Below are 14,513 nucleotides of genomic sequence, written 5' to 3' on the forward strand. Positions count from 1 at the left end.
ACTCGGATGAGTGTGTTTATAAAACAAATATATTAAATTACCGGTTTGTTTTTGAAATTTTGTCTATTTTTCGTAGAGATACAATAATTTTTTATTTATTTTGAAGTGACTTTTTTCAGCCGAGTAAGCATTTCACAAAAATTTGAAATCCATTTTTAAAAACGACTAGCATTATCCTTTTTATATTCAAAATCTTAAGTTTTACAACTTGTTTTTTCTTGATTTTTTCACATTTTATTTTTTTATCAACATGCGAACAAAAATTTGAAAAATTCTTTGTTATTAAAATGAAGTGTTAAAAATATAAATATGACATGAAAATTACACACTCTAATGAAGAAGTGTGATAAAAGCTAAACATTAAATTTTTCCACTTGTCTCAAACGCATCACATAAGAATTAGTTTGATCGTTGACCTTTCAGTGTTGTGACCATTCACATGTTTGAGATAAAAAGAAAATTTTAATGTTCAACCTTTTTCACACTTCTTCATTAGAGTGTGTAATTTTCATGTCATATTTATATTTTTAACACTTCATTTTAATAACAAAGAATTTTTCAAATTTTTGTTCGCATGTTGATAAAAAAATAAAATGTGAAAAAATCAAGAAAAAACAAGTTGTAAAACTTAAGATTTTGAATATAAAAAGGATAATGCTAGTCGTTTTTAAAAATGGATTTCAAATTTTTGTGAAATGCTTACTCGGCTGAAAAAAGTCACTTCAAAATAAATAAAAAATTATTGTATCTCTACGAAAAATAGACAAAATTTCAAAAACAAACCGGTAATTTAATATATTTGTTTTATAAACACACTCATCCGAGTGTTGAGGTCCATCTAGCTTTTTTGAATGATTGGCATGCAAAAACAAAAAAAGTTCCAATAAAGAAAAAAGTCCCAATAAAAAGTTGACCATATCTATTCTATGAATCTTCTTTAAAAGATTCTGCAATACTCATTTTTTCCCCAGCAAATTTTGACAAATAAGTGAAAGAAAAAGAAAACGGTATAATTTAATAAGTAATAATTCCAAGCGAAAAATTACTTTTTGAATAAGCTTTCCTTTTTAATTTGATCATTTAAGAAATAAAGAGACTTCCTGTCTCCGTTTCTCATCACATGTCGAATAATTGAAACGAACATTATAAAAATTAACAATATTAGATATGAGAAATACTATAAAATTCAAAGATAAGAGTTCGGGTCTGTAAAAATAAGTTGTAAGCAAATCATCAAACTATGCATCCAGCTTTATCTAAAGAGTAATACTCTTTATATAAAGCAAACAATATTTTAAATTTGCTTTTCAATTGAAACCATTCTCAAGCAAATACACAAAACTTCTGTACAGATATTAAAACTGTTCAAAATAAAATGACAAAAATTAATTTTTCATAAATAGACTGTGAAGTACCCTCTTTCTTGCTGTAATGAAAGCAGCAAGCAGCTTATCAAAACATGGGCATGCAGAAAAAAGCATGAATGTAAGTTCAATTGATGAAGATGGTTTTTGTAAGAATGGAGTTGGTTGGACGAACACCACATGGTGAGTTTGTTCTTTATTTGCTTTACAAATTGCTTCTTTATCTTTTTGATTTGTGAATATTGATTTTGTTGTATTAACCCACGTTGATCTTCTTTCTGCTTTTCTTCTTTGGGATTGCATTTCCCATTTTTGCCTGAGAATTTTAGTATGCTTCCTTTGAGTACTCTTTTCATTTGATTCATCAATACTGTCTCCTTCAAGCCAGCTAACTTCGTTGGAATCGCCAATGCGAGACTGTTTTTTGATACATATTTTTTTATTAAATGCAAAGTGAATGGATAAACAAAAGTCACTCTGAACCTTACGTTCTGTGAGTAGCGAGGCTACTATGCTGTTATTTCTCCGAATTGTTGAAAGACCTTTCCAGAAAAGAAAAGTTTCTCCAAAAAGTGCATGCTCCGTTGAGGATGGAAAGACAAGTGCTGATGAATGTTTCAACTTAGCTTGATGAGGCAGAATGAGAAATGAAGGTAGAAGAGGCGTGATAGAGGCATCTTTCTGACTCTTTAACGATTGAGAGTTCGAAAGAAATCGAAGGACAGTGCTTTGAATTGATGAGAATGTTCCAGAAAAAGATGGAAGGAAAAAAAGAGATATAAGATCGAGAGATAGCTTCACTAAACCTTCAGACTTTTTTATGAAATAAGGCTTTCCCTCTGAAAAGTATCTAACAATTGAGCTCCAAAAGAAATTGACAAAATGCATTAACAAGCGTATTTGCGATGGTCTCGAACATAAAATAGAGAGAGGAAGTCGTGCTGAATAAGATGGCAGAGATTTTGGTACAGAAAAAGAGCGAAAACCGAAATCGTTTCGAGATTCAGAGCGAAGTGGAGGGGGTGGAATTGGAGGAGGGCGAACAGAATCAGATTGACTTCCAAAAGATGAAGAAAAAGCATTTGTAACAGAAGTGGCAGGAGAAGGAGGCGGAGAATATATGATTGAATCTTGTGAAGTGGTGAGTGTGGACGATGGAGAATGAACAATAACACAGTAATCATCCGATCCAGAAGCAGGGGGAGAGGTAGATCTTTTCTCAAGAGCAGTAGATGAATAGCTAGATGTGTGTGAATTGTTAGATTGATGAATAAATAATGAATGAGGATCTGAAACTTGAAGGAGCAAAGAAGATGGTGTGAATTGAGAAGTGTAGTGATACAGCAAACAAGATAATTGAATTGGAGTTGACAAAGAGGAGCGCTGTTGAGAAGACGGGTATGGAAATCCAGATTGGTGAACTGATTTAAATTGAGTTTGCTTATTTTGAGAAAAATCTAGATGCTTTCTGCATTCTAAGCATCCACACCCAAACCGATGAAGCATTAAAAGGTCATGAAGTGTTACTGACGTGTGCTGAAATGAAGAGCTGGTGAGAGTGGGATGGAAATCATAAGTGGAGTGAAATATGGCAACTGAACTTGATTCTCCTTTATCATTTGCATTTTTAATCCCAGTATATGAATGTCCATCTATAGCATTCTTGCCATTTGATAACTTTGAAGATTCTAATGAGGTTAGAAGCAATGACTGGGATTGCATCGAAGACTGTTGGGATGCTTGGAAAAGTAGCTTAGCAGAGGAATTTATAGAAGAAATCAGCGTTGGTGCAGAAATTGATAAAAGAGATTCAACATTCAATTCTTGGAGAATAAACGTTGATTTACTAATATTTGATAGAAATAGAAGAGACTGAGATAAAAGCACAGTCTGAATGCGTTTGAGGAAGAAAGAGCAGCGCGGTTTGTTCCACTCACTTTTCAAGCAAGAGTTTGATCGCATTGCTGATGCTTTTGTTTCTCCTTCTTCCAATTCAAAGAATGAAAGATAATCCTTTTCAAAAGCAGCAAAGCACAACTTTGATTGCTGCATTTCCATGTCTTTTTGAATCCGAGACGAAGAAATCTTCGGTAGCAAAATAAATGGATAAAATTGCATGTCGTTTGAATTGAAGATCTTTTCCAACGAAGACAACGTATCTTTAATTGAAAACGAACAACTGAATCTTGGAGCAGAAGCAACATTAACAACAGTCTCTGATGGTACATTTATCACTTCTCCAATTTTTGGTGTTTGTCGTGCACCTGAAAGATGATTTTCCATCAAAGCATTGCTCCACTTTTGTTGTTTTCTTATCGCTTTAATCTCTGAAGCTTGTATTTTTGTATTGGCATTCGAAGTTGTATTTGAACACTCATAATCTGTTTCAACATCTCTTTCAATCTCTGTTGTTCTTGCCACAGTTCCGAAAAGTGTGACCACAACTTCCGCAAAGGATTTAAGAATATCCATTTCTGAGCAAGGAAATCTGTATTGAATTGAGTTGTGCTCTTTTGGAAAAGAGACTGGTAGGCCATATTTTGTGACATCAGATAAATATTTCATATCCAACTTTGCAGAAGAGGAAGATGAATAAGTCAACGTTTCTGTTGTAATCTGCTGCCGGCGTGGCTTCAGATGCTCGCGCTGCATCTTTCTATGATGAAAACTCCTTAACTTTTCGATATCAGCATCGGCTGCTCTTTGTCTTTTGCTCTTTTCTTCTTCCTCCTCACTCTCTTCCTCTTCTTCTTCTTCCTCCTCTTCCTCTTCCTCTTCCTCTTCTTCACTTTCCTCTGTTTCCTCGGTTTCCTCCGTCTCTTCCGTTTCTTCTTCGTATTCACTTTCTTCTTCTTCATTTTCCTCCTTTGTTGGAATTTTTCTGCTTTTGCTAAGCTTACTTCCTGTATACGAGTTACTTACATGTTTTTGCATTCTTGAATGAACAAATTTATTTGTAGTTTCGACATGAGCAGACTTTCTTTGTTTTCCATTGATGGATGGAGAGATTCGTTGCTCATCGACTTCAAACTCAGAACTAGAAAGAGGCTTTGGCACCTCTGAACTTTTTGCAGATGATGATATCTCAATGGCTGCTTTTAAGGAAGGGTTTGACTGATTTCGAGATGGTGGTGGCGGAGGAGGAATTGCACTTCGTGCTTCTCTTTTTGCCATTTGATTAATTTCCTGAAAAGAAGAATTTTGCTTTATTGGTGATGGATGATAGCCAGAAGGAAGAGGTGGTGGTGGAGATGGTGAATGATTCGGAAACCTAACATTTGAGGCTTTGATTGAAGAAGGTTCAGTAAAACCGTCAGATAGCGATGGAATTTCGGATGGAAGGGTGTAATCCCACGAATCTTCGTCTCCACTCGAAAATTCCTGCTTTTGCAACCGAAATGCAATTGGCTTATCTTCCTCTGCTAAATTATCTTTCTCGTTTTGAGTAAGTCGAATGCTTTCTGCTTTTTGTTTCGGTTTGCTTGCTTCGTTTGCATCAAAAGTCTCTTCATCCTCCCATTCAACAAGAACAACATCATTCCATTTGGGCTTTGCTTCTTCCTTTGGAGGAAGACCAACAGAATGTGAGATCGGTACAGGAACTTCAGAAAGAAGCGTTTTATGAGACATTTTCAGCAGCGGCGAGATGTGATCAGGAGAAGTGATAGAAGATGTTGTGGTGGTGCTCTGTGTTGATTTCTTTTCGAAGTTAGCTGAATCAAGTGATTGTAACTTTTGTTCAGATGAAGAAAATGGACTTTTTGATCTGCTCTTCAATTTCTTGCTTAGCAGTTTTTGTTCAACATTTTGATTTGATTTCAACTTTGAAGGATGTCTTGTGACAAGCGAAGTGAGGGAGACACGGCACGCTGGTAGAAGAAGACATGATTTGTTGAGAACAATCTCAAGATCCAATGTCGAATGCAGCGGAGTGCCGAGATTTGAGGCTCTGAAAAGTGACAATGAGCTTTTACTATTTGCAGACAAAGAAGCTTTCCCCATTGAACTGGATTCAGAATTCTGAGATGAAAGAGGCTGGGATGTTAAACGAAAAGGGGACGAAAGATAAGTAGCATTAACAACATCAACAAAACAAGAGGCGAATGGAGATGGAGACGAAAAAGCTGTCTTTGTGTCGGATGATGTTCTATTTGAAGCTTTCACAAGAGCCGCAGATTGAGATTGTTTGTCAGATGCTAATTTCTTAATGGACAGAGGCAAAATAATATCACTTTCATTGCCTTTGCTGCAACTTCTCGAATGCTCTGGTAAATACATCGGAAATATTGTGTTTTCGTTTGGCAGAGAAGAAGAACTAGCCAGCGAAGCGAGCGAAGATAGCATATTTTGATAGACTTGCCTTAGGGTGTATGAATGCCACCAACTGAGTTTTGTTGGAGGAGCTTCAAATTCAACATTGATAGAAACTGCATCAACGGTGCCTGTAGAGCTATGCCTTTTCCTCTTCATCTGTCGAGCTTTTGCACGCTCAAGAAATTGCTTGTTCTTTTCTGTGGTTTTGTTGAGAATGCCGATGATTATCCGGCACGCCAGTTCGACAGAAAGAGGACGAAAGAGAAGAGGAACCTGATAAAGATCAGATGTTTTTATTCCAAATGCGCCAATGCCTGTTAAATCGCGTTCTTCTTGCTTGCGAATGTTCTTAAATTGATTACTTAAAAATTGAAGGAGAGAATCCATAATGCGACAATCGTATTCAAAAGGCAACGGACGCTGCTCTTCGCTCTCGATTTCCTCACTTCCACGTTCTTCTTTTTGAAGAGATTTAATTTTGGCCTTTTCAGTTTGGGAAGAAGAAATCGCTTTTGAGCTAATAGAAGAATGCTTGGAAAGTGAAGTCTCAAGCTGTCTTGAATGAATCCGATTTTTCTTTTGTTTGTTTTTGATAGAATTTCTTTTCGTTTTCCTCAAAATACCTGTGCGATCATGAAAACGCAGATATGTCAGGCATTTACTCGTCACTCGCGTTGATCTGCAGAACTTCACAAGTCGCTGGGGCTTTATCGGTGTTTGACCTGAGGATCCAAATTGTTCTTGCCTCTTGTAATTCGAAGAAGAGATTCCATTGCTGCTCAACTCCTTTTCCAGTTCGCTTTCTTGCTCTGAATCAGAATTCAATGACACAACAGACAAGTCGATGTCGAGCTGTGGATCGTTGGGAATGCATTCAGGCAAGACAGACAACGCAGACTGTTCTTCAAACGGAGGTGAGTCAGATGAAAAAGCTGAATTGTTCAAAGGCAAAGCAGGCAGATCGAGAAGCTGATTCTGATCCTGTAACAGCGGAAGTGGCTGTGCGTTTAAATCAGAGGGAGAAGTTTCAATGGAATTGGGAGACGAACTTGAGATAACCGGAGAAGATAATTGCTTTACGGGAGTTGAAGGAAACACTCTTGCCGAGGCGTCTGCAGAAGCAGCATCGTCAGATGGCGAGGGAGACTGGGAAAAGCACTGGGCATCAGTTGGATTTAGCAGTCTGTGTTTTTTGGATGGCTTTCCAACAGTCACGCGAAGCACAGCATCTGACGGAGGCACCTTCATCTCGTATTTGTGGTCTTTGATGCACAGATGAAGTTGAGATGGTGTCATCCAGCTGATGTCTGCAAATCGGAGACTCGGAGGCTCTGGGATTGTGAGCAATGAGTCTGGTTCGACTTTCGACTTAATCTTTGTTTTCAGCAATTTCTGTACTTCTATCGTGGTATGTTTCTCGTCAACGGAAGATATCCAATTGACAGTTTCTGACTTTCGCTTCTCTATCCCTTCGCTCTGTTCCAATGATTGTGGACGTTTGCGTGTGGACTTTGCACTCTGATCGGGCACTGCATCTTCGAAGTAATACACAAGATCATACAGCATTGCTGAATTAACATCGGTGAATTCACTTAAAATGGATCCCAGTGATATTGTATTATCTTCTGCTCCATATGAAACCAGCACAGCATCCTCGCGTAGCTTATAAGACATATCATATACATTGTTCTTCTTCTTTTCTTTCTTTCCTATTTTATCTTTGATTTTCTCTTTGTCCTTCTCTTTTTCTTTTTCTTTCTCTTTTTCTTTTTCTTTCTCTTTTTCTTTCTCTTTTTCTTTTTCTTTGCGCTTCTCTTTCACTTTTGCTTCGCCCAAAGCCAATTTGCCCGAATCGCCTTTATTCGATAGATATGGCTCGTCCCTAACCCTGATGCAATATTCCACTTGTGAACACTTCTTGCATATCTTTTGTATGTTGATGCAATACCAAAACGGATGCGGATTGACAAAGAAACGTAGTGAAACATTGGCCGGGACGCTCCACTTCTCAGAAACAGATTCCAAAACAGAAGCAGGCGTAGAGCTGGTCTGCATCGACAGCCTGATAATCACCTTTTCTCCGATTAAACTTGCAAACATGAGCGATTGCTGGTTCAATGGCGTAAGCTGGATGTGAATGAAAGTTTCTTGACTGTTCCTCTTGTTATCCAACGCAGACGACAAGCCATCAACATCACGCGGATCTGAAGCATTAGCTTCCATCCTTCCCGAACTTTTCAATTTTGCAATTTTGTTCCGTTTTAAGATATTGAGTCTTATTTGCCCAGGTTCGCGTGACACTTCCTCTGAGTTTGTATTCTTGGAGCCCATCACAGAATTTAGCAGTTCTTTTGGAATGGGCTTAACATTTTCAAATGGTGCGGTTAAACTCTTATTCGGAGCGACAATCCCCATCCGCCTTTGTTGTGAGATGTCTATGGTTGTTGACTTCTTCGATTCGAAAGGCTTCGCAGACTCTCTCTCCAGCATCTCCAATCGCTCCTTTATTTTGTTCATTTTTTTGTATTGCTTGTTCGCTTTCTTCCGCTCGTCTCTCTCCATTTCCCTTTTGACACTTCTGATAGACATAAGCTTCTCGTATTCTTCCTCTTCTTTGTTCTTTTCTTCGATTGACAGCTCTTTCAGCGGGTCGCCTTCTTCGATAAAGTCTTCATACGATCTGTGGTGCCTCCTCCTCTTGTGCTTTTTCCCTTCCAAGCCAAGCAATATCTCCTTTCTCATCCGGCGAAGCCGCTTCCACATTTTTCTCTGCCCTCGGCGCCTTCGTGACAGAGATGACTCTTTCAGAATCTGCGAAGAAAGCGGAGTGGCAGCTGAAGACCCAGCCCCGTCTTTCGATGAAGGGTCGTTTGCATTGCTTTCAGAATCTGCATTTCCCTTCGCAGCTTTTTCACTTCGTGATTTGTGATAGTCAAGCTGTGATGCGTTCTCCTTCTCTTTCTTTTGCTCTGATGTTGAGAGGCAGCCTGGGCGATAGACAGGCGACAGACCCAGCTCTTTCATAAAGAAAGTCGGAACATGAGGAGACTGAAGCAGCGAAAAGAAGAAAAGCAGTGTGGCAACAGGAAGGCAGTCGTCAACAATGTCTGAGGATGTGTGTGGGAGAAGCTCTGGAAAGGGATCATTCATTAAAGACTGATCCATTTTCGTGTCACAGTCATTTGATATGAAATCTTGTTGATGAAAGAGGTTTTCCCTGTGTTTCCCTTCTTCGTCAAGAAGACTGCCAAATTCTTCCCCGAGCGACGAATGCTCCGCTGCGTGCATAAGCTTCCTGAACAGCCTGTCGTCTTTCCCATTCGATCTGCAAGGCGCATTCAACATCCGGTCGAAAAGGACAAAGCACAAATCGCCCTCAGAATGGAGCTGGTGCAGCGAACGTGCCCATTCTGCATCGAAAGCAGAGGAAACGCGGTTTGAGGGAAACGAATGGACAGACAGAGGAGAGTAGCCTTTTGGAGGCGGCAGAGGAGAAGATGATTGAAAAGACATAGACAGCGACAGGGAAGAGGATGTGGATGTGGATGGAGGATACAGCACAGGCAAAGGAGAAGGGAGTGGAGGAGATTGGAAATGCAGTTTTTGAGAGGAAGAGGAGGAGGAAGAAGAAGAAACTGAAGAGTTCGAAAGAACTGAGGGAGAACCATGTGCAGATGAAGGGTATTGAGGTGTTGGTGATTGTTGTGATAACGAAGAAGACGCAGAAGCAGAGGAAGAAGCAGAAGAGGAGGAAGAGGAAGAAGAAGCAGAAGGTGTGCTTTTCACAGACCAGTGCTTCAGAAAGCGCTCTTTGTTTATTTTGTCTTCGATCATTTTCTTCTCTGCCTCTTTATCAACAGCGTCCTGCAGCCGCATGGAATTCAGCTTCGACACAATAATCTCCTCCTTCTGGTGCACAAAGCGCTGCACGATGCCTTCTGCAGCGAGCAAGTCGTTAAACACACCGTCGAGTGTGTTTGCGTCGAGTGATTCGAAGCGGATGATGAATGAGAAGAGTGACACAAGCTGCTGCGGAGACAGCGCTGGCGCCAGCTTCGAAGAAGGAACGTTTGACAGCGGGCGGAGGGAGTGCATTGCAATTGAGGCGAGTCTGAAGAAAAATGGGGTGTTTTCTTTGTTTTCTTTGTCTTCGATGGCTTCTGTGATGGAGCAAGATTCGTTGATGGCAAATGCAGCAAGTCGAAGTGCGGTGAGTGAAGCGTGTGTGGTGGTGACTTGTCCAGCTGAAATGAGTTCAGAAATGGATGAAGTGGAAGCAAATGAGGAGGTGGATGATGAAGATGAAGAAGAAGATGATGAAAACAATGAAGAAGAAGAAGAAGAAGAAGAAGGGAGAGGAAGCATTGAAGACGACACATTCGAAAGTGGAGAAGGAGCCGAGTGAAAAGGCTGATCAGGCGAAGAAACAGCAGGCAGCGGCGGAAGCTCTGGGAGCTGCATGGCAGACGCAGCGTATGTCGAGTAGACTGAGGGAGAAGGTGTGGATTCGACATAAACAGCGTGCAGAAGCGGGTCAGACGCAACAGCAGCACACACAGCACGCAGTGGAGACAAGCTGTTCCCAGCGATTTGGCTGGCGATGTGCTGGTTGATCTCAAAGTAGTCTGACTGTGGCATGACCCACTTCACACGCCCCAGCGCCATCCCTTGCTGTGCTGGAAGATAAGTCGTGTCGAACAGACTGCTGTCAGACGACGACTGCGACGACGAGTCGCTCAGCGCGTCTCCTTCGCTCGCAAAGTCGTCCTTCAGAAACAGCTTGCTCACACTCTCTTTTTCAGCTTCGCCTTTTTCTCCACCTCCCCTTCTGTCGTGTGATTTGCCCCTCACTTTTGACTTCGACTTCGACTTTGTTTTCGTTTTTGATTCAGATTGGGATTGGGATTTGTGTTTGGATTTGAACTCAACTTTTTTTGTCTCTCTCTTCTTCAGCAGGGGTTCTTCTGAATGTTCACTCGACACTTCCTCTCCGCTGCTCGATTCGCTCTCTTCTCCACTCAGCACTTCTTCTTCATCATCATCGTCTTCTTCCTCCTCTTCCTCGTCTTCATCGTCGCATTCATCGCAGTCGTCGCTCCACGGGAGGTTTGGCTGGGTAGCGAGGCAGGTTGCCACGATGGCCTCAGCGTCAATCTGAAAGTGGCTGAAGATGGAAGGTGTTTGCCGGGCAGAGAGGAGCGTGTGCTGTTGAAGTGTCGATGCAATCAGATTGTAATCTGGAGCAGTAGCAGAATAAGAAGAAGAAGATGATGATAAAGAAATAGAAGAAGAATAATATGAAGAAGAAGAAGAAAATGATGGCGATGAAGATAACGATGACGAAGCAGCAGAAGATGAAGCAGGAAAAAGACCAACGTCATCTGTTTTTGTCGACTTGATGATCTTCACGTCAGCCAGCAGTGGAATGTCCCTCTTGTCTGGAGAAGAAGCGGAAGGTGGAGCAGCAGCAAGGTCAGAGTGCGGCGAGGGCTCAAAGGGAACTGTGCCTTCCTCTTCTTGCGAGAGAATGAGCGAAAGCGGCAGAGGAAACGGGGAATGTGCGAACGGGGCGTGGAGCGTGCTGGAGATGTCACCAAGATCTCCATCGCTTTCCCTTGAGCTGCTGTCGCTGAAGAGCATCATCAGCTTCTGCGCGTATTTCAGCTGCCGCTTCGCAAACCGCTCTTTCTCTTCTCTTTCTTCGCGCTTCTTTCGCGCTTCTTCTCTTTGTTGTTCTGTAAGGAATGCACCTTTAGAGGCAGCATCGACATCGAAGATGGGGAAAGCTAAAGAAGCAGAAGCAGAAGAGGAAGAGGAGGAGGAAGAAGACGATGATGAGGTCAGCATTGATGACAGGGAAAAGATCTCAGGAAGAGGAGGAAGGAGAATTGCAGTTGCGATGTGAGCAGGAAGCGTGCAAAGCAGAGTGAATGGAGGCAGTGTGAGTGTGCTTGAGGTGCTTGATTGTTTAGAAGAAGCAGAAGAAGAAGAATTAGAAGGCAAATTAGCAAATGGAGAAGAAAAAGCCGGAAGTATCTCCAAAGGGTGCGAAGAGAAGTAGAGCAGATGGCAGAGGGAGTGAGTGATGACAGGCGGAAGAGAGGAAGAAAGAATGACAGAGAACAAGAAGAGGCAGATGGACGTGGGAATGGTGGGAAGAGGGATGGAAGATGCAGAAGAAGGCAGAGAAGTTGAAGTGGAAGAAGCAGAGGAAGACGAAGATGCAGAGGAAAAGGGGTTTGTGGAAGAGGAGGAAGAAGGGGAAGAAGAATGTGAAGAGAATCCTTTCAGAATAGAAGCAGGCGAATCCAGCCAATCGCACATTCTTTTTCCAGTGGAGATGTCTCCGTCACTTTGGCGAGGCGACGCAAATTTCACGTCAACTCTCCAGAACTGCCTGGAAAGCGGGATGAGGAACAAGCTGATGAGAGCAGTGGCGAGGCGGTGGGAGATCTGGGTGATGCCGATGCGGAAGATGTCCACGACAAACAGGATGGTTTCGCTGAAGTCGGACAGCAGATCGTCCAGCGGCACGACAGAAGACGATAACTGCGAGGAGCCTGCGTGCGCTGAAGAAGAAGAGATAGGAAGAGAGTCTCCAGATGCGCTGGCAAGAGAAGAAGAAGAAGAAGAAGAAGGTGAAGGAGAAAGCAGCGTATGGATGGAATCGCTGGAGCTGCGCCGAGCAGAAGGAGATGTGGAATGTGCATATTCCTTTCGAGTGTCTTGTGTCGAGTTGCGGTGAAGTTGAGGGAAAAGAAGCTTGTGGATTGTCTTTGTGCGTTCATTCTGCATTGCAGCGGATACAGACAACATGTCACAAACACGCAAAGAGTACAAAATATCATTCGCCTTCTTCTTTCGTTGGCTTTTAGTGTCTTTGATTTGGCTTTGGGAAACTGAGTTTATGTTAATCGCTTTATGCAACAGCAATAATCCCGAATGGAAAATTGACGAAACCCAACTATCTGAAGGAGAGCATAGCGAAGCAGAGGAAATATCGTAGCAAATGGACATTAAATAAGATGATAAATATTCGAAAAAATTGCAGCTGGAACTGCAAATTCTGTCGATTATCAAAGGATGTCTAACTTTTAGCACAGTCAGAATTGTTGTTCGAGCTGCAGTCTTGATAAGATTTTCAGGAAAGTCCACAAAGCGAAGTGCTAAATTAAGGACACCCAGATCTGATTTATCATCCTAAAAAAAAAAGTTAATATAAATGTAAATAGAAGTATAAAAATAAAGAATAATTTTTTTTTAGGATGAAATAACCTTATCGATAAATAAAGTCATATTTTCGAAAGTGATTTGAAAGGCAACTGCTCGCAAAGCAGAAACGTAGTAGGATAATAACTCAGTGTTACAATCATCTATGGGTATTTCAAGAAGATTTCTAATTTGATTATTCTCAAAATATACAGTAAAGGCTGATTTTTGTTTTATATTTTGTGTTAGGATACTAATGGCTTGATATATCTCCGCTTTTAGCAATGGGTCGCAAGACAAATGCAGAGCTTTCTCAAAAATAGGGATGACTTTTTCAATTAGCTCAGAAAAGTAACTTTTTTGAAAAAAGAAAGAATAAAGTTAAAAATACGAAATAATAATTTATTACTTTTGCATTGCAAAAAAGGAAAATTCACAAACATTTTAGATTCTTTGCTATTGCACTTTTCGATGTCAAGAAGTGAATGAACAAGAGCTTTCACTTCTCCAACAACTGCATCGTCAAATGTAATTTTTGATAGCAATACATCTTCTATGCAATTGCATCCTTTGATAACAATATTTTTTGCTGCTAAAAGAATCTCATTTTGCATTAAATAAGGACAATAATAAAAATTGTTCTGGGTTATGGGTTCATATTTCTCAAAGCTAATAATTGTGACAATGCAATTTTTGAAAATCTAATCGTTGAGGAAAATGAACTGGACATTATGAAACAAAGAATAACAAAAAATAATTCATAGGTGCTTGCACAAGAAAAATTTTTTGTTCAATTAAAAAATGTTTGTATCTGTGTGAGTAAAAAATCGGTTTTATAACCCAAATGGGTGATTATTACTGAAATCGTAATATTTCGTTCGTAATTTTGGGTTCAAATTTTTATCTTGTATATCAATATAAAAAATTGAAAAGAAAAAAAGTTTATTGAAAACATTTTTATCTTTGATTCAGTTAAAACATTTGTTTTTTTAAACAATCGTCATGCTTCTTTTCTTTTGAAATAAAAATTTTTATCAAAAAACTTTCAATCTTTGAAAAATCGACACCCAGAAAAAAAATATGATTTCAAAAATAATCTCACAAATAAATAAAAAAAGAAAAGAAAAAGAAAAAGAAAAGAAATAAAAATTTTTAACCTTGTGAAATACAAACATTCACTTTTTTCATTCAAAAAAAATGTCACTATTTTACAATATTTACAACTCTTTGTTAATGTTTTCGGAAAAAATACCACTTCACATTACAAATAATATTCTTTTTGTAGTAATTTTTTAAAATTAGATTACACCTTTACGTCACATGAACATTTCGCATCCACGTCAATCAGTTTCGTCCCACAGTTTTTCACAAAAAAGAAATATTATTATTTATTAAATCTATTGAATTGTTTTTATTTAAAAAATTATAATTATTTGATATTCATTCTTAAATGATATATATTTTTTGATCAAATATTTATGAATAAAAAAATAATCCACACTCATCCATGTTGAAACCATTGAATATGTCTGGATTTTCCATAATAAAATATTTAAAGTTGTATATTTTTATTGATGAATATTTAGATGAACAAAAACGAGTATGTCCAAATAGAGTGTGATGTTT

General features: G+C 39.6%; 1 protein-coding gene across 1 annotated transcript; it reads right to left on the minus strand.

Moving 5' to 3' along the window:
• Positions 1–1,986: 1,986 nt before the first annotated feature.
• Positions 1,987–12,974, minus strand: MONOS_2296 (uncharacterized protein; the record flags this gene model as incomplete). Its single annotated transcript, XM_067872209.1, has 3 exons — positions 1,987–2,051; positions 2,351–12,878; positions 12,954–12,974. 3 exons carry the CDS (start codon positions 12,972–12,974, stop codon positions 1,987–1,989), a joined length of 10,614 nt encoding a protein of 3,537 aa, XP_067733776.1.
• Between the last annotated feature and the right edge of the window lie 1,539 nt (positions 12,975–14,513).

The sequence above is a fragment of the Monocercomonoides exilis genome (assembly GCF_001643675.1).
Source record: "Monocercomonoides exilis strain PA203 chromosome Unknown scaffold6-2077815, whole genome shotgun sequence".
In the NCBI taxonomy this organism is placed as follows: Eukaryota; Preaxostyla; order Oxymonadida; family Polymastigidae; genus Monocercomonoides; species Monocercomonoides exilis.